Source organism: Papaver somniferum, chromosome 8, assembly GCF_003573695.1.
Source record: "Papaver somniferum cultivar HN1 chromosome 8, ASM357369v1, whole genome shotgun sequence".
In the NCBI taxonomy this organism is placed as follows: domain Eukaryota; kingdom Viridiplantae; phylum Streptophyta; class Magnoliopsida; order Ranunculales; family Papaveraceae; genus Papaver; species Papaver somniferum.
In genome coordinates, this window is record NC_039365.1 from 33,579,612 (window position 1) to 33,599,377 (window position 19,766).

The 19,766-nt window shown below is 37.6% G+C and overlaps 2 protein-coding genes and 2 pseudogenes across 3 annotated transcripts; all 4 read right to left on the minus strand.

Annotated features, from left to right (window-relative positions):
* Nucleotides 1–6,069: 6,069 nt before the first annotated feature.
* On the minus strand, nt 6,070–7,288 carry LOC113305377 (annotated as a pseudogene).
* A 2,620-nt stretch (nt 7,289–9,908) lies between these two features.
* Nucleotides 9,909–10,994, minus strand: LOC113304340. 2 transcript variants are annotated; one of them, XM_026553426.1, is made up of 2 exons: nt 10,944–10,969; nt 9,909–10,712 (listed from the first exon to the last, which is right to left on the minus strand). In XM_026553426.1, exons 1-2 carry the CDS (start codon nt 10,956–10,958, stop codon nt 10,059–10,061), a joined length of 669 nt encoding a protein of 222 aa, XP_026409211.1. In that variant the 5' UTR covers nt 10,959–10,969; the 3' UTR covers nt 9,909–10,058. The 2 variants fall into 2 exon arrangements, with proteins under 2 accessions (XP_026409211.1, XP_026409210.1); XM_026553425.1 differs by having other exon boundaries at nt 9,909–10,994.
* Nucleotides 10,995–11,572: 578 nt separating this feature from the next.
* On the minus strand, nt 11,573–17,710 carry LOC113304341 (annotated as a pseudogene).
* A 1,519-nt stretch (nt 17,711–19,229) lies between these two features.
* LOC113305378 (egg cell-secreted protein 1.2-like) lies at nt 19,230–19,613 on the minus strand. The gene has a single exon (XM_026554426.1). It carries the CDS (start codon nt 19,611–19,613, stop codon nt 19,230–19,232), a length of 384 nt encoding a protein of 127 aa, XP_026410211.1.
* Nucleotides 19,614–19,766: the final 153 nt, after the last annotated feature.

Below are 19,766 nucleotides of genomic sequence, written 5' to 3' on the forward strand. Positions count from 1 at the left end.
TGTTATGATTCTCGCTGCTCTCATTCTATTGTAACTATAATCCTGAATGTGGAGCTGCGATCAAGAAGAACGAGGCGAGATGAGTTAAAAGTTTTGATTAAAAAAAAGGATGGTGCACCATAGGGTTGTGCTCAGATGTAAGCAATTTCTTAACTTTTTTCTACACTTCCCCGCTTCATTAAGTCACCTATCTTATATGTCATATAAATTTCTACCTGGACTATTTTCTAACGCGTATAGTCTCTTAAAATTGTAGAGGCTGGAACTAGAGATGCCTTTTCTACAACCTATCTAATACGGGCCACTTGACATATCCTCATGCCTTATACGCTTCCTTTGTTGTCGGATGATGATCGATGAACACCTCATGATTTACAAAGTAAAAACTGCCTACAGTTATATGTAGTCGCCCAGTCATATTTCCATAGTCTTAGCGTAAAAGAGTGTGGTTGCTCTATAGACGATCATCTCATCCATGAGGAATCAACTGCAGATCATTGTTATCCCTGGACTGGGGTTGGTCTAATCTTGGATAGGTTTAACTACACGATGGCTCGAAGTTTGTTTTGATTCCAACTCTAACATTTCTTTGCACCGGCCTTGCTTTCATTTTTGGCTCACCGGCTAATTGTACTAATCGCCTGTCTAACTCGCAAAAAAAAATCCACGAAGAAAATATTGAAATTTCAGACACGGGGTATCGGCCTTACTCACTCCTTTTGGCACTCACTATATGTCTTACATTGGGAAGATGGATTTAGGCCCGTGCAAAGCATGGGAGAAACACTAGTACAACATGAAAAAAATTCTTACAAACTGTAAGAGACAGTCATCATCTACAAGACACAGTCAGCATATACAACTCATCATCCTACACAGTCAGCATATACAGCTCATCATCCTACACAGTCAACCAATGTACTTATGACATGTGTATCTTAGCAGCTCATTGATGTATCTTTACAGCTCATTGTAACTGTTTTTGTTTCTTTCTTCTGAACTTTACTTTTCTTCTGTAACTAGATACTATAAGTATCTCCTTCATTTCTCTTTGTAAAGTTAACTGAATCAATACAATTTATCACAGTTCCCGTATGGTATCAGATACCAAGAGTGGAATTTCAACTTCCAACATCAAAATCTGCTTAACTCGATCCTTTACAATCTAGTTGTTGAGCAATCATGCCTACAACCACCAACAATTCATCTTCTTCCGCTGCAAATCAATCAAATTCACACACCAATAACAACAACAACATCAAAAATCTCATTCCTAATCTAAATTCTTCTGTTTTTCCACCTCTTACTGGTTCTCCATTGATGAATCGGTCACAACCACAACCAAATTCACCACAACCACCACCATATCAATATCTTTTTCGTTGTCCACAACTTCCATTTCAGAACATCTCAAATTTTGTTTTAAAAAAATTAGATGGATCAAATTTTCTGGTTTGGAGAGATCAACTTTCATCGATCTTGATTAGCACCAACTTATATGGTCTTGTAGATGGATCTATATCTCAACCGCCTCAATTTTTGGTGCAGAACAATCTTCAAACACTTTATCCGCAGTTTCTTGAATAGCGATCGATGGATCAATTTGTAAGTTCTTGCATCAATGCCACAGTTTCACCTTGTCTTGCTTCTGAATTGCTTGGAAAGATTACTGCTAAAGAAAAATGGGATCATCTTTCAAGAATCTTTACTCAACATTTTTTTGCAAGAAAATCTCAATTGAGGTCTCAGCTCCATACAATCAAGAGAGGTAACAGCTCTATCTTTGAGTTTCTTCGACAAATCAAGTCTATCTCTGATTCTTTGGCTGAAATTGGTGAACCTGTTACTGATGAAGATTTGGTAATGTATACATTATCTGGTTTAGGAAGAGAGTTTGCTCATTTTGTTATTATTATTCAGAATCGTGAAACTCCTCTTGTCTTTTCTGAACTTAGAGCTCGTTTAATTCACCATGAGCAATGGCTTAATTAAAGATCAAGATCATGAATCTTACTCTCCTCAAGTTGTAGATCCCACTAATTCTGCATTTTTTGTGCGAAAATTTGCAAATTCTCAACATTCTCATGGTAGTTCTTCTAATACTTCTGGTAATCATCCTACACCTACTACTGCAAGAGTTACTGGAAATCATCTTCTCACAATAGTCATGGTGGTTCCTCATTTCCAAGAGGTGAATTTAATCCTGGTCAGAGAGTTGATTATTCAACTATTTCTTGTCAAATCTGCAATAAGATGGGACACTTTGCTAATAGATATAGATTTAGGTATTCTGCTTCCAAGAAGAATTCTACTTCAGCTGTTCAAAAAGCCTTTGCTGGAATGGAGATTTCATCTCCAGTGTTCAATCCTTGGACTGCTGCTACTTCTCATGCTTCTACAAATGCTTCACCACCTGCTAATTCTGGTGAATATTTTACTCCTACTGGTCATTGGGGAGTTGATGAGACTGGTTCTTTTTGGATTCCTGATTCTGGTGCAACCAGTCACATGAAAAATGATTCTACAATTCTCAATAATTCAGAGGAATTCACTGGTGATGAACAAATTATGATTGGTGATGGTAAGCTTCTACCAATCTCTCTTACTGGTACAACTACATTAGCTCCTGCCACTAGCTCTAAGTCCTTTGTGTTGGATAATGTTTTGTTTGTCCCACATATAAAACATAATCTGCTTTCCACTGCTAAATTCACCGCTGATAATAAATGTTCTTTTGAATTCTTTCCTTGGGGATATGAAATAAAGTCAATTCTCAATAAACAAGTGCTGGCTAGAGGTTTGATGCAGCACAATCTATATCCTATGAAGTCTTCTCACCAACATCTTCTACAGCCAGTAACTACAAGAGCTCTTTCTTCAGTTTTAGCTTCACCTGACATATGGCATCAAAGACTAGGACATCCAGCTGCAAAAATAATCAAGAAACTTGAATCTTCATCAACCATCAAGCTCTCCAGTAAAGTGTTTGAGAATGTTTGCAGTTCTTGTCAGCTTGGGAAAAGCAAATGTTTACCATTTTGTATCTCTAGCTCTATTTCCAATAAGCCTTTGGCTCTTATCCACTGTGACATTTGGGGACCTGCTCCCATTCAGTCTACTTTAGGATACAGATATTACATCTTGTTTGTAGATGACTACAGTAAATTCAATTGGATTTTTCCAATGAAGTGTAAATCTGATAGTTTATCTTGTTTCAAACTATTCATTCAATGGAATATTTATTGGATTTCAAAATAAAGGAGTTTCAAACTGATGGTGCTTATGAGCTAGTTAAAGCACAGTTTAGAAATTTTCTGGATTCTAATGGTATTTCTGTGAGAATATCTTGTCCAAATATTCATCAACAGAATGGGGCTGCTGAAAGAAAGCACATGCAGATTACTGAGGCTGGTAATACAATATCTTTTAGAGCTTCTCTACCTAAGAAATTTTGGTTTGATGCCTTTTTAACAACCACATACCTTGTCAACAGAACACCAACAAAGTTATTAGACTATAAATGTCCTTATGCAGTTTTGTTTGACAGACTACATGACTATGCTTTCCTAAAGATTTTTGGGTGTTTATGCTTCCCAAATATTGTTCATACTAGAAAGGACAAATTGAGTCATAGATCTACTCCTTGTGTGTTTATAGGATATAGCCCCTTTCACAAGGGTTATAGATGTTATGATCTAGCTACTCACAAAGTTTATACTACTATTCATATTGTGTTCAATGAATCAGTATTCCCATATGGTGCCAGTAATATCTATTCTGCTACTTCAGTTCATCCTAATACTTCTGCAGAACTCATTACTTCGACTGTGTCACTTCCTACTGGTACTTCAGCTACATCTGATACTTCTACAGCTTACATTCCTTTTGCTGCTTCATTGCCTCATACTGCTTCAGATTCAAGTGATACTTCTGCACTACATATTCCAGTTTCAAGTGATGCTTCTGACACAATACTTCTCCTCAGGTATCTTCAGACTCTTTACCTCATTGATCAAGTACTGATTCAACACCTACTCTAATCCATACTAGGTGTAAATCTGGTGTTAACAAATCCAAACAATTACCATCTGATTTTGTTGCTCATAGTCACACTAAACATCCAGTTCTTAAGGATTTTACTATTATCTTAGATACACTGAAAGAACCTACTTCTATCTTGGATACACTGAAAGAACCTACTTCTTTTAAGCAAGATTCCAAACTTCATAACTGGGTTCAAGCAATGACTAATGAACATACTGCATTATTTGAAAATGACACTTTTGAATATGTTCCTTATGTTCCTGGCATGAATGTACTTGGCTGTAAAGGGGTCTATAAGACAAAACTAAAGCCTGATGGTATTTGGAGAGGTTCAAAGCCAGACTAGTAGGAAAAGGCTATCATCAGGTAGATGGAATTGATTATGAAGAGACTTTTAGTCATGTTGTAAAGGCCACCACTATTAGATGTGTTCTCAGTTTAGCTTTACAACACAAATGGACAATTAAGCAACTTGATGTCTCAAATGCCTTCTTACATGGAACCCTCACTTAAGATGTGTATATGGAACAACCTCCTGGTTTTGTTTCTTCTCAATTTCCTTCTCATGTTTGTCATCTAAAGAAGTCTCTTTATGGTCTTAAACAGTCCCCTAGGGCATGGTTCGATAAATTCAGTGGTTTTCTTCTCTCTTATGGTTTCAAACAGTCAGCTTGTGATCACTCCATGTTCTATTTCAGTCAGTCTGGCATCAAAATGATTCTCTTAGTATATGTTGATAATATTATACTTGTTGGGAATTCTGATGCTAAGTTATCAACTTTTATTTCTTGTATCAAGAAGGAGTTTGCTATGAAGGATTTAGGTAATCTATCTTACTTTTTGGGAATTGAAGCTAAGTTAGATGAATCAATACATTCTTTGCTTCTTACTCAAAATAAGTATTCTCTTGAGTTATTAAAGAAATTTGACATGATTGACTGCAAACCTTGCAAATCACCTGTTTCTCAAGGAAGAAGAGCTTCTTTGTATGATGGTACTTTGTTAGAGGATCCAACTTATTATAGAAGCTTAGTAGGAGGGTTACAGTATCTCACTCTTATTAGACCAGATGTTAGTTATGCTGTGAATTATGTGGCACAGTTTATGCATCATCCTACTGATATTCATTTACAATTGGCCAAGAGAATTTTGAGATTCATTAAAGGTTCTTTAGGTACTGGTATCACTCTTGGCAGAGGTGATTGTTCAGTCATTACATCCTTTACTGACAGTGATTAGGCAGGTTGTCCTGAAAAAAGAAAATCTACTTCCGGTTACTGTGTTTTTCTTGGTCAAAATCTAGTTGCTTGGTCCTTAAAGAAGCAACTTACACAGTCTCATTCTTCTACTGAAGCTGAGTATAAGGCTCTGGCAGTTGCAGCTTCAGAAGTTAGATGGATCTCTTACATTTTGGATGAACTTGGTGCTCCAATTAGATATCCTTGTACCTTATTTTGTGATAATATTGGTGCAGGGAGCTTAGCTGCAAATCATGTCTATCATGCAAGAACCAAGCATATTGAAATTGACTATCACTCCATTAGAAGTCTAGTCATGATTGGATTTTTGACAGTCAAGTATGTGCCTTCACTCCAGAACATTGCAGATTTATTCACTAAAGGATTGTCAAAGACCTTGTTTCTCAGACTACAAGGAAAATCGTTGCACTTTGATAGTGCTCAGTTTGAGGGGGTATGTAAGAGACAGTCATCATCTACAGCCTGTCACTACAAGACACAGTCAGCATATACAACTCATCATCCTACACAGTCAGCATATACAGCTCATCATCCTACACAGTCAACCAATGTATTTATGACATGTGTATCTTAACAGCTCATTGTTGTATCTTTACAGCTCATTGTAACTTTTTTTGTTTCTTTCTTCTGAACTTTACTTTTCTTCTGTAACTAGATACTATAAGTGTCTCCTTCCTTTCTCTTTGTAAAGTTAACCGAATCAATACAATTTATCACAGTTCCCGTACAAACATAAAAGGGGGCCAAGTTATATACTCAATGACTTTTAATTAATGGCAGAACAAATTCTTCGGATCTCGCCTTGTGTGCCAGTTTTCACTTCAATATTACTCATTTTCACCATAGACCGGCCGAACTCCACACTGAATCTCAACCCGCTCAAGCCTTTAAACGGACCTGAAAAGCGTCGAACAAAAGTTTGTGTGGTAGCATCATTCCATAACTTCTGATCAGATTCTAGAACTCCTCTTCCGTTCCTCAAGTTTGTGTAATAACTATGGTCAAATCTTGTTTCGCTGCCAGTGTCTAGTGCTACACGTCTAGATCCATCGCCATTTTCTGGGCAAAGATTTTGCAAGGTAGTAAGAAATGTTGGGTTGATTGTGGGATCAGCAGTTCAGCTCCATTGAAATTGTATAATCTGTTGCTAAAGAACTGACAAGCTGATGTCCCAATTGTATGGGCACCTAATAAAACCACAATATACCACTGATCAGTAGCTTATAAACGCATAACGACTCGGGAAAATGTCATTTCGCTACAGAAAATTATATATATATATATATATATATATATATATCCTTACCAACTAAAGTAACAAGGTCTTGAGTATTAAGTCCTTTATCATCAAACTTTTGTATTTGCCTTTGATAGAGTCTGTAGCGCGAGGCAGCTCAGCAGTCTCTGATGCTATTGATACCCGACCGTCTAGCCGACCTGTTGGCACTGACCAGCTTGCACCTCCACTCTGCATTATCAGTTAGGATTGTTCAGTATTTAGTTGTACATTAAAAAATAGTTAAAATCTTAAAATTATCAATTTTAATTAATAACAATGGATTATCAAATGATCTAGTTACCACGACAACAGAGTCACGAGCAGCAATGGCAAGAATATCAGCACAAGAAACGACGTTAGGGCAAGCAGCTTCAATCTGTGTTTTTGCATCATCAATAACTTCACAACCTGGAATTAGATTGTTAGATATAGAAGTTTTTTCTGTGGAAGTTCCATCAATAAGGATAGATGCATCACATCCTCGAACAAAGCAATCATGAAAATGCATTCTAAGTAAACCAGGAGCGATGGTAGGATTTGATCGAAAATGGGTATTGACTGTTGATCGAATAATCGCTTCAGCTCTAGGACAAGAACTCGAGTAAAATCCCACTCTGGTTTGTGCTTGAACAGATATGATGTTACTGTTCAACATCATGAAAATGTTAGCCAAGATACAAAGGAATGCAAGAGAAGTGTGTGCCATTACTGTGTAATGTGCGAATCTCCAAAGATTGAGATAAACAGATGAAGGGAGAAGATATAGCTGGGGAGTTAGAGAGTTTGTGAATGATTGGCCGCTAACGGTATTGATATGGAGTGTTAGGAGGCACGGAGTGCAATTTACAGAGGGATTGATTAAAGCAGAAAGTGGGTAAGAACTGAAAAGTAAGTTGCGACGGCTGAGTTGACATCAAGGAAATAACCAAAAACGAATGATTAAACGCTGACATTAAATGCATGAGAAATCGAGGGAGAAGAAACTTCAAAGTTTGATTGCTATGTGTGAACCAAATTAAGTGTGCCAGGCCTACACGTTTATATACCGCAAAGTACAGGAACTGGCACAACGCTAGAATCGTGCTTTTGCGTTGGGCTAGACGAATCAGCACACTGGCCGCATGGATAAACACGAAGCTAGCACACAAGGCAAAATTAATTTTCTAGCACAATGCAACAAGGCAGCATGGTCTTGTACATTTTATTTTTTTATCAAGCTTATTATAGGGGCGGCATGTGGTTTATTAGAGGGGCGGCGGTGTGATAGTAATGTCCCTTTAGTTGGTTAGGGGATGTCCTAAAGGGGATGTAAATTGATTAGATTATCCTTTTCACCTTAAGCAACCAAAATCAAATCAGTTTTTCTAAATCTAATAAATCAGAAAAAATCAAATCAGTTTTGTTTTCATCTTCTTCTTCATCTTCTTTTCTCCTCCATCAACTGTAACCTCCATCAAAATTGAAATTTTATTGTTTTCGATTAATCGGCGATTTGAAAATGTTTGGAAAAACCCAGTTAGGGTTTAGTTTATTGTGTTGGATTTAAGTTAGTTTTGTATCAAAAATTAGGATTTTGTATTAAAATTGAAATTGAAATTTCTGGTTGCATGTGAGTTACGGTTGGTAATAACTCAAATACGAACCGTAACTGTAGATTGGGTTGATGTTACGGTTGGTTTTAACTCAAATACCAACTGTAAGTTCTTAGTTTTGAGAAATATGTTCAGTTACGGTTTGTATTTGCATCATACTTATCAACCGTAATTGAGTTACGGTTTGTAACTCAAACAACCATACCAATTGTAAATAATCCTGTGTCTTAAGAATTTATCAAATAATGATTTACGGTTCAAAAGTTAAGTTGACACACCAACCGTAGTGTAGTTACGGTTGGTCTCGATTCATTAGTTACCAACCGTAATTTAGTTATGGTTGTTGTCCAAATTTAATTACCAACCGTAACTGGTTTTACGATTGGATCTTCCCCAAATTTAACCAGTTGCGGTTGGTATTCGATAACTAACGAACCGTAACTAAGAGTTACGGTTGGTCACGAGCAAAATTGCAACCGTAAGTTCTTCTGAAAATTTAAAAGTTTTGATTTTGTTACGTACTTTAGATAATTTTGAGCGAGAAAAAGCTAATGGGAACTAATTTAGAAGTATACCGGGTTACTGGAATCACTCATTTGGTTGAGTGAATCAAAATCTAGGGTTTCAAAAATATCACAAAAGTTTTTCTTTTTCTTCTCCCCTGAACTCTTTTTTTATTTTTAACTCTATAAATCTGATTTTGTTTTGATATTGAGTTAATATAAGTGAAATTAATCGTTAACACTAAACTTGATTATCATCACTAAACTAGGTTATTAATACTGAGAGTTAATTTGTCATTTCCAGTTTTTTTTATAAGGGACACCTTGAATGATCATGTAATGACCCTTTTTATCCTATTAGAACGGCGTATCTCTAATAAACCATGTCGCCACCATAATAAACTTGTTTTTTTATTGAAAGAAAACTGTTTCTTTTTTCGTTTTTTTTATTGAAAAGAGCTTTCCTGAAATTGTATCCACTTGCATGTTTAGTTGACCGAGCAAGTATTTTATAGATGACATTCCAAAACGCTGCTGCTCCCTGACTGATGAATCCACTTGCATCAGTTGTGTTTTAGTTAGAGATAATGAAACACAAGTAGTATCGCAATCAATGTAAAAGCTTTTTGTATAAAGTTAAGATAAGATACATCTAACTGTTAAGAAAAATAAATTAACAGATGTCCCTGTCCACAAACACGTTGGCTTACCATGTATATTCTATTGAAATGTCTACGGAAAGAAAATTGTTGATCAAAAGAGCTGGCAACAATTTAGCAAATTGGCAATAATATGCATTGCTTAAAGTGCCGTAAGACATAACTCAATAATGAAAGGGTTGAAAACTGAAACTGATCAGTTCTTTGCTATAGTTCATCTACCGATAATTAACCATAGCACGTACGTACTTTAGTAATCTTGAAGATGGACCACATATTGTATGTTGAACATCTTAATTTGCTAATGGAACTTCTTGAATCGAAACAACATTCAAGAGTTGCCCATCCTAATGGTTCTTGTCATAAACTATTAAAGACAAGTCAGTACCTTAATACGGCATACATATTGTGCATTATACGTCACTTGCAAAGATAAATGAGCCAAGATTAGCAAATTTCATGCAAACAAACAAGGTGAAAAATGTTGTCTTATTAGCAAAGTTGAAGATAAGTTATCCATTCTGTATTTTTGAATTCATGTTCGTGGAGACATTCATTCGCATCATGTAATAACCTTTTCATTCATTTGTAAAAGAAACTGAGCAGAATGAGGATTCAAACAGATAGCCTTGAAAAGTATTTTTCATTGACGCGTCTGGAAATAGTCATCTACTTTAAAGTGCTAAGAATTTATTATACGCATTCCCCAAAAGAATGGATGTCTAGTTATGGTGCACTTCTGTTGAGGGAGCGTGGTTTAGAGCGGGTGGTGATGTTTTCCCTCCCGTTATGGAGGCACAGTAGCCCTTGACTACATTTGGGTAAACAGGGTTGAACGGTATTCCTCTTCCCCACCCCCAATCCGATGAGAAAACAGCCGGAAAGCAAGTTTCAGTGAGGCCAATGATAGCTTTGCAACATGCAGGACCTAGTCGGAGCTGAAACGTGAATAGGAAATTCAAGATCTCAGCATTGCAACCTTGGATATCAACAAGAGTTGACCAACACTTTCCGATTTCTGAATTATATGGACCTGGTGGTAGTGGTGGAAACAATCCAGGCATCTGAACTGTATCTAGTTGGGTGGGAGCAAGAGGTTGGGATTCAGCTGCGGCAATTGCAAAAGAGGTGGTTGGTGGTTCAACTGACGCAGGTCCAGGTGCTCCTAGATGAACCTGTGGTGGTGGCGGTGGAGACATATGAGCAGCAAAAGGAGCTGGCGGTGATTTCCCCCCTGCAGTTATGGACGCACAATAGCCTTTGACTACATTTGGGTAAGTAGGGTTGAGTATTCCTCCTCCCCATGCGAAAACGGCCGGCAAGCAAGTCTCACTGAGGTCAATAATAGCTTTGCAACATGCCGGACCTAGTCGGAGCTGAAATGTAAATAGGAAATTCAAGATCTCAGCTTTGCAACCTTCAATATTAACAAGAGTTGACCAACATTTTCCGATATCCGGATTGTATGGACCTGGCAATATTGGTGGAAACAACCCAGGAATCCCAACTGTATCCAGTTGGGTGGGAGCTAGAGATTGGGATTCAGCTATGCCCATTGTAACAGCTGATGCGACAATCAGTAGTACCAGAATGGAAAACTGTTTTACCTTCTTAGCCAACATCTCTTGAAAGCTCAAACTCTTCATTTTTACTGTTTATCTTTCTTGCTACTATTGTTATACTATAGTGCACTACTGGGAAGTACTTATATAGTGTTCAAGATATGGTGAAACTGTTATACTCTTCATTTACACCTATTAATGTCGAGGATTTATGAACATCGGTTTTCTTCACCTGTTAAGTAATTCTTACTGTAACCATTTTTCATTTACACTGTAGTAAAATCTAATTAATGCAATAACTATTTCAGTTGTTTTTCCAAACTTTATACTCCCGCCATGAATGAAAACATGACTTGCATTTTCTATATCTCCCTTCCTGACATAGCCACTTTAGTGAGAAGGCCTTGCCACAAAACGAAACTAATCATTGTGGAAACTCTAGCTAGCGTTCCAAATGAATTTACCTCGGGTAGTAGCATTTTTCTCGATCAGAAATAGTATATCTCTTAATAATAATTTAACAAAAACTTTTATAGAACTTGACAATTCGATTACATTTTTATTAGTTACACTTGACAAATAATTTTGGTATGCGTTAATGCATATCTCTTATTATACGACATGAAACAAATTCTTATAAACACAAAACGGAGCCAAGTTAAACCCAATGACTCTTAATTAATGGCTGAACAAATTCTTCGGATCTCGCCTTGTGCACCAGTTTTCACTTCAATATTACTCATTTTCACCATAGACCGACCGAACTCCACATTGAATACCAATCCGCTCAAGCCTCTAAATGGACCTGAAAAGCGTCGAACAAAAGTCTGCGTTGTAGTATCATTCCATAACTTCTGATCAGATTCTAGAACTCCTCTTCCGTTCCTCAAGTTTGTGTAATAACTTTGGTCAAATCTGGTTTCGCTACCAGTATCCATTGCTACACGTACAGATCCATCGCCGTTGGCAGGACAAAGATTTCGCAAGGTAGTAAGAAATGTTGGGTTGATTGTGGGATCGGCAGCTCCAGTTCCATTGAAATCGTATAATCTGTATCGGAAGGTAAAACAAGATGCTGACCCAATGGTATGGGCACCTAATAAAACGACAATATATTACTGAATTAGTAGCTTATACATGCATAACGACTATAAAAGATCATTTCGTTACAGAAAATTATACTCAGTTGCTTACTACATATAGCCATTATTCTTACCAACTAAAGTAACGAGATCTTGAATATCAAGTCCTTTATCGGTGATGAACTTCCGTATTTGATCTACAATAGAGTCTGTAAAAGCGGGTAGCTCAGCAGTATCCGATGCTAATGATACCCGACCGTCTAGCCGACCTGTTGGTACCGACCATCTTGCACCTCCACTCTGCATAAGGAAAAAGGGTTAATTAATTATTTTTTATGATCGGTAAAGAAAAATGGCAAGAATATCATTTGGCTGAGGCTGAGAAATATAGTTACCACGACAACAGAGTCGCCAGCAGCAATGGCAAGAATATCAGCACAAGAAACTGTTGGAACAAAGGAGAATATTTGGTTTCTCTATTTATGTTTGGCTTACACTGCAAGAAAATATTCTCTAGATATGTTGCTATTTGTACGAATATGTGGCATGTATAGGATATACATATACACGTCTTGTAAAACCTCCATTGATAATAAGAAACCCTAATCATTCTTCTCCCGTGGACGTAGGCTATAGCCGAACCACGTTAAACTGTGTTTCTTCTTTAATCTGTTTAGTTAACTGCATAACATCTTATGCAGATCCTACATTGACTGCATAACAAGTTATGCATACTTTAATCTGTTAGTTAACGACATGGTATCAGGGGATCGTTAACGATCCTGGCCATTTCTCTGTAATCAAGTTTCGTTTCTCTATGTGTTTACTATGGCACAATCAGATCATAATACTAGTTTGCGTTTAACCTCTGTCTTGCTGAATGATGTCAATTATGTCAGCTGGTCTAGGGCTGCTGCTCTTGCTCTTGGGGGTAAAAGAAAATCTGGGTATATTGGTGAGAATAGTACTTTTCCAGATGCTAAAGATCCAAAGTATGAAGATTGGATTGCTGATGAACAACTGGTTCGCACGTGGCTGCTCCAGTCGATGGAACCCCATATTTCTGAAATTTTCTCGTTTTCAGAATCTGCAAAGGATTTGTGGAAGTCTGTTGCTAGTCTGTATGGCTTACGGAATAATGCTGCTCGGGTGTTTGAGCTGAAACGTGAGATTGCTGAGGCTGCACAAGGTACGAAAAGTTTTACTGAGCATTTTGGTTATTTAAAAAAAAAAGTGGGATGAACTGGATACATATCGTCCTCATACAACTGATGCCAAAATTCTCTTGAAGAGGGTTGAGGAGGATAAAATTTTTGATGTGCTCAGTAGCCTCACATCAGAGTATGAATCTCTTAGAAGCACTATTCTCATGAGTGCTGAATTGCCAAGTTTGTCTAGTATCTGTGCGACTGTGCAGCGTGAAGAGACACGTAAGAAAGTTATGAATCCTGTTTCTAAAAGCATTGTAGACCTGGATGCTGCTGAATCCAGTGCTCTTCTGAGCTCCAGAGATGATAAAGAGCCATGCCATTTGATAAGGACAAGAATTCTCGTGCTAAGGGTAAGAGAGAAGTTTTTCATTGTGATCATTGTAATAAAACTGGTCACACCAAGGATCGTTGTTGGGATATTGATCCTCATCTTAAAGATAATTTTGACAAAAATAAGCTTGCTCGAGCTGCTGTAGCTGATAATTCATCCTTTACTATCGACCAGTTGAAGGATTTCTTTCACCAGTTGGGTAATAAGAATGAGCGCAAGGCCAACCATACTTCAGGTAACCTGCTAGCCTTTCTTACTACGCCTGTTTCCAACCGCCATATTTGGATTATTGATTCAGGAGCTACAGATCATATGGCGAATGATCCTTCGTCAGTTCATGCATTTATTCGCAGCTCTCATAAAAATGTGTCTGTTGCTAATGGCTCTACTGCTCCTGTGATGGGAAGTGGGAAAGTGCATTTTTTTCCAGATTGTCCGCCATCTAATGCACTTGTTGTTCCCTCGTTTCCTACTCAGTTGTTATCTGTTGGTCAAATCACTAATTCTCTGAATTGTGATGTTACATTTACCCCTACCTCGGTCATCTTTCATGATCGAAAGACGAAGAAGACGATTGGTAGAGGCATCTTTTCTCATGGATTGTACCTGTTACGCTCTAGTGACATGGCATGTCTCACTCAAAGATCAACTCCGCAGTTTCTTTATCATCAAAGACTTGGTCATCCTTCCAGTCGTGTTTTGTCTAGGATTTTTCCCACATTTTCTGTTCAGTCTCAAGTCTGTGATGTTTGCCAGTTTTCTAAACAATCTCGTTTTCCATTTCCTAACTCTGTGACTCGAGCTACAATGCCTTTTGAATTAATTCATTCTGATTTATGGGGTCCTGCTCCAATTGATGCTTATGACGGGTATAAATATTTTGTTATCTTTATAGATGATTGGTCACGTGCTACATGGATCTATTTACTCAAATCCAAAACTAAAGTTTCATATGTATTTGCGGATTTTCATTGTATGATACGCAACCAATTTGATGCACAGGTTAAAATTTTTAGATCAGATAATGGCACTGAGTTTGTCAAAGGCCCTCTTCCAGGCTATTTGCGTAGTCATGGTATTATCCATCAAACTAGCTGTGTTGGTACTTCACACCAAAATGGTGTTGCTGAAAGGAAACTTCGTCATATTCTGGAAACAACACGTGCTCTTATGATTCAGATGCATGTTCCAAAGGAATTCTGGTCTCATGGTTCTCTGACGGCCACTTACTTGATCAATCGTCTGCCTAGTCATGTGCTTGAGTTCAAATCTCCATTAGAGGTTTTAAAACATCATCAGCCTGGAATTTCTCATCTCAGAGTTTTCGGTTGTGTTTGTTATGTACATTTACAAGCTAAGCATCGTGATAAACTGGATTCACGGGCAACTAAGTGTGTGTTCTTTGGTTACTCATCTACAAAGAAAGGATATATTTGTTATCATCCACCCACTAGAAAGCTCCAGATTTCTCGTGATGTTGTGTTTGATGAAACAGTGGCTTATTTTCAGTGTGATTCTGGCAGTCGGTCTCAGGGGAGTGTTATACAGATTTGGCACCACTTCCAGTTATTAATGAGATACCTACTGCAACAGATTCCCACAGAGATAATGGTGATGGGGTAGAGTTGGTGGACGTGCCTAATACAGTGTTGGATGTGCATAATGAAGCAGTTCATGAAGAAGCTTCAGACAATAATGTTAGTGTTACTGATGATAATACAGGACTACAAGATGTGCAGCATCAAGTTCCAGAAACTGAGGTTATGGTTCCACAAGATCATCAACCAGTGGTACCAATTGTCAGAACCTCAAGTCGTGAGAAGAAGGCTCTAGAGAAATACAAAGATTTCTTTACATATCATTCCGCTGCGTATCCTATACAAGCACATTTAACTTATGATCATGTAGGTTCTTCACACTCTGCATTTCTAAGTGCTATATCCAGTCATCAAGAACCTAAAAACTACAATGAAGCAAAGTCTAATCCAAAATGGAGGGAACCAATGGAGAATGAGTTACGTGCCTTAGATCTAAATAATACATACAGTATTGTCAAGTTGCCTCCCGGGAAGAAGACTGTTGTATGTAGATGGGTGTACAAAATTAAATACAGAAGTGATAGAACTGTTGAGCGTTATAAGGAAAGATTAGTGGCAAGAGGTTTTACTCAGAGATATGGAGAAGACTACATAGAAACCTTTGCACCAGTTGCAAAGATGAATACGTTTCGTGTTCTTATGTCTCTTGCAGTTAATAAAGATTGGAAATTGTTTCAAATGGATGTGAAGAATGCATTCTTACAAGGTGATCTAGAAGAAGAGGTGTATATGAGTATACCACCTGGACACCCTCGAGAAGGAGAGAGCAATATGGTTTGCAATCTTAAGAAGGCAATATATGGTTTAAAGCAATCACCACGTGCATGGTATGCAAAGCTAAGTTCAGTACTCATCCGGAATAAGTTCAAAAGGAGCTCTGCCGATTCTTCCTTGTTTGTTAAAAGAAGTAATCTTGGTACAACTATAGTTCTAGTGTATGTTGATGACCTTGTGATTACAGGAGACAATCAACAAGAAATTAGAAATCTTAAAGAAATGCTTCACTCCAGATTTGACATCAAGGATTTAGGAATACTGAAGTATTTCCTGGGATTAGAAGTTGCTTACCCAAAGAAGGGTATTTTTCTGAATCAAAGAAAATATGTGTTGGACCTGCTGAAAGCTACAGGAAAAATGGGAGTAAAGCCTTGTGATACTCCTACAGAAAATGACAACAAACTTGATAATGATGGTGATGTGTTAAGTGACATTGGGTCTTATCAAAGGTTAGTAGGCAAGTTAATTTATCTCACTGTTACCAGACCTGACATAGCACATGCAGTAAGCTTAGTCAGTCATTATATGCATACACCTCGTGTTAAACATTTGAATGCAGTAACTAGGATTCTACAGTATTTGAAAGGATCACCATGAAGAGGAGTTTTGATGACAAAGAATGAAGCCTATTCAATTTCTAGCTATTGTATAACAGCATATTCAGATGCTGATTATGTTGGATGTCCAGTTGATCGTAAATCAACAACAGGGTATTGCATATTCTTTGGTGGTAATCTGGTTACATGGAGAAGCAAGAAACAAAATATTGTTTCTCGATCAAGTGCTGAAGCAGAATACAGAGTCATGGCTTCAACAACATGTGAGATTGTTTGGCTGCGAGCATTACTTAAAGATTTGGGTTTTCTGTCACCTCAGCCAGCTAAGATGTTCTGTGACAATCAAGCAGCGATACAAATCGCATCAAATCCCACCTTTCATGAGCGTACAAAGCACATAGAAGTGGGTTGTCATTTTGTTAGAGAGAAGGTATTGGCCAAAGTAATATGCACTCCCTTCGTTCGTAGTCATCAACAACTGGAAGATGTTTTTACTAAGGGTTTACCTGTCAAGCAATTCAATGGAATTCTATCCAAGTTGGGATCCATTGATATCTTCGCACCAACTTGAGGGGGAGTGTTGGAACAAAGGAGAATATTTGGTTTCTCTATTTATGTTTGGCTTACACTGCAAGAAAATATTCTCTAGATATGTTGTTATCTATACGAATATGTGGCATGTATAGGATATATATATACACGTCTTGTAAAACCTCCATTGATAATAAGAAATCCTAATCATTCTTCTCCCGTGGACGTAGGCTATAGCCGAACCACGTTAAACTGTGTTTCTTCTTTAATCTGTTTAGTTAACTGCATAACATCTTATGCAGATCCTATATTGACTGCATAACAAGTTATGCATACTTTAATCTGTTAGTTAACAACAGAAACGACGCCAGGGCAAGCAGCTTCAAGCTGTGTTTTTGCATCATTAATAACTTCATAACCTCTCTAAAGAAGATTAGGTGGAGCATTTTTTTCTGTGGAAGTTCCATTAATAAGGATAGATGCATCGCATCCTTTAACAAAACAATCATGAAAATGCATTCAAGTAAACCAGGAGCAATGGTAGGATCTGACTGAAAATGGGTATCGACTGTTGATCGCATAATCGCTTCGGCTCTTGGACAAGAACTCGAGTAAAATCCTACTCGGGTTTGTGCTTGAACAGAAATGATGTTACTGTTAAACATCATGAAAATGTTAGCCAAGATACAAAGGAGTGCAACAGAAGTGTGTGCATAGTATGCCATTATTATGCAATGTGTGAAGCTCCAAATTGTGATAGGAGAATATCTAAGAGAGTTTATGAATTCTAGGCCGCTAAGGGTATTGATATGAAGTGTTAGGAGGCATGGAGTGTGATTTACAGGGATTTGCTTCAGCAGAAAGTTGGTAAGAACTTAAAAGTAAGTAAAAACGGCTGAGTTAACATCAAAAACGAATAATCAAACGCGACATTTAGTGCACGAGGAATCGAGGGAGAAGAAGAAATTTCAAAGTTTGATTTGCCTGCAAGAGCTAGGGGGTGAAGTGTGCAACTTTATAACACAACACGATAAAATTTGAGCAGAACATGAACCTGGCATAACATGACAGCTTCGTATATTGTGTTGTGCCAGACCTTTCAGCATATTGCACAACACAGTATCGCGGAATGGATAAAAACGAAGTAGAGCACAACTAGATTAATTTTCTGGCACAATGCGGTACGGCACATGTGGAAAAACAATAGTCCCACATTGCTAGTAATTACATAATTATTTAAAATATAATATGGAAGGGCCACTCCATTCATGGCCAATCTTTTTTGAGTTGGATGACCGCAGACTTTAACATGGTATCAGAGCAAGGTTCGATTTTGGCCTCTGTGACCGAATGACGTACGTAGATGCACGTGCCTTACACGTGGAGGGGCGTGTGGAAAGACAATAGTCCCACATTGTTAGTAATTACATAATTAACTTAAAATATAATATGAAAGGACCACTCTATTCATGGCCAATTGATTTTGAGTTGGATGTTTAACAGCATGGCAAATCTTTTACATATGTGATTAAGTCAACAAACATTGTGTTGGGCAAGTATTTTACCAGTAACATTCAAAAACGCCGTTGCCACTTGCATGCTTTGTATTTTAGTACCGAAATGTAAGAAATTAACAGATGTCCCAATCAAGAAACACGTTGGCTTACCATCTATTCTATTGAAATGTCCAAGGAAAGAATTGTTGATTAAAAAAGCTGGCAAAAATTTAACAAGTTGGCAATAATATGCATTGACATAACTCAATCCAAGTACATAATAAAGGGTTGAAAATTGAAACTGATCAGCTCTTTCTCCCGCTCGATTACATATAGTTCATCTTCTGATGATGAAGCGTCGTTGTCATAAACTACTACAGACAAGTCAGTACCAAGGGTATACATATTGTGCATTGTAGAAACTTGTCGCCTGAGAAGTGCAAAGATGAATGAGCCAAGATAAGCATATTCCATTAAGATAGACTAGGTGAAAAATACTTAGCAATGCTGAAGATTAGTTATCCATTTTATATTTATTCAACTCATGTTCGAGGAAACATTCATTCGCATCATGTAATAAATTCTTGTTTCGTTTGTAAAAGAAACTGAGCAGGATGAGGCTTATATATAGCCTTGAAAAGTATTTTTCATTGACGCGTCAGGCAAAAGTCATCTACATTAAAAATCTAATTTAAAAAGTGCCAAGCATTTATTATACGCATCCTCCACAACAATGGTCAATGAATGTCTAGTTAAGGTGCAATTTTGTTGAGCGAGCAAGTGGTGATGTTTTCCCTCCAGTTATGGACGCACAATATCCCTTGACTACATTTGGGTAAACAGGGTTGAACAGTATTCCTCTTCCCCACCCCCAATCCGATGAGAAAACAGCTGGCAAGCAAGTTTCACTGAGGTCAATGATAGCTTTGCAACATGCAGGACCTAGACGAAGCTGAAATGTAAATAGGAAATTCAAGATCTCAGCTTGGCAACCTTGGATATCAACAAGAGTTGACCAACACTTCCCGATTTCTGGATTGTATGGACCTGGTAGTAGTGGTGGAAACAGCCCGGGAATCTGAACTGTATCCAGTTGGGTTGGTGCTAGAGGTTGGGATTCAGCTGTACCCATTGTAACAGCTGACGCGACAATGAGTAGTACCAGAATGGAAACTGTTTTACCTTGTTAGCCAACATCTCTTCAAAGTTGAAACTCTTCATTCTTACTGTTTATCTTTCTTGATATGTTACTGTTGTACTATTGTGCATTGCTGGAAGTACTTAT

Bases quoted from the DNA above. Each gene is read 5' to 3' on its own strand.
- LOC113304340 (XM_026553425.1), bottom strand. From the start codon at position 10,982: ATGAAGAGTTTGAGCTTTCAAGAGATGTTGGCTAAGAAGGTAAAACAG.
- LOC113305378 (XM_026554426.1), bottom strand. From the start codon at position 19,613: ATGGGTACAGCTGAATCCCAACCTCTAGCACCAACCCAACTGGATACA.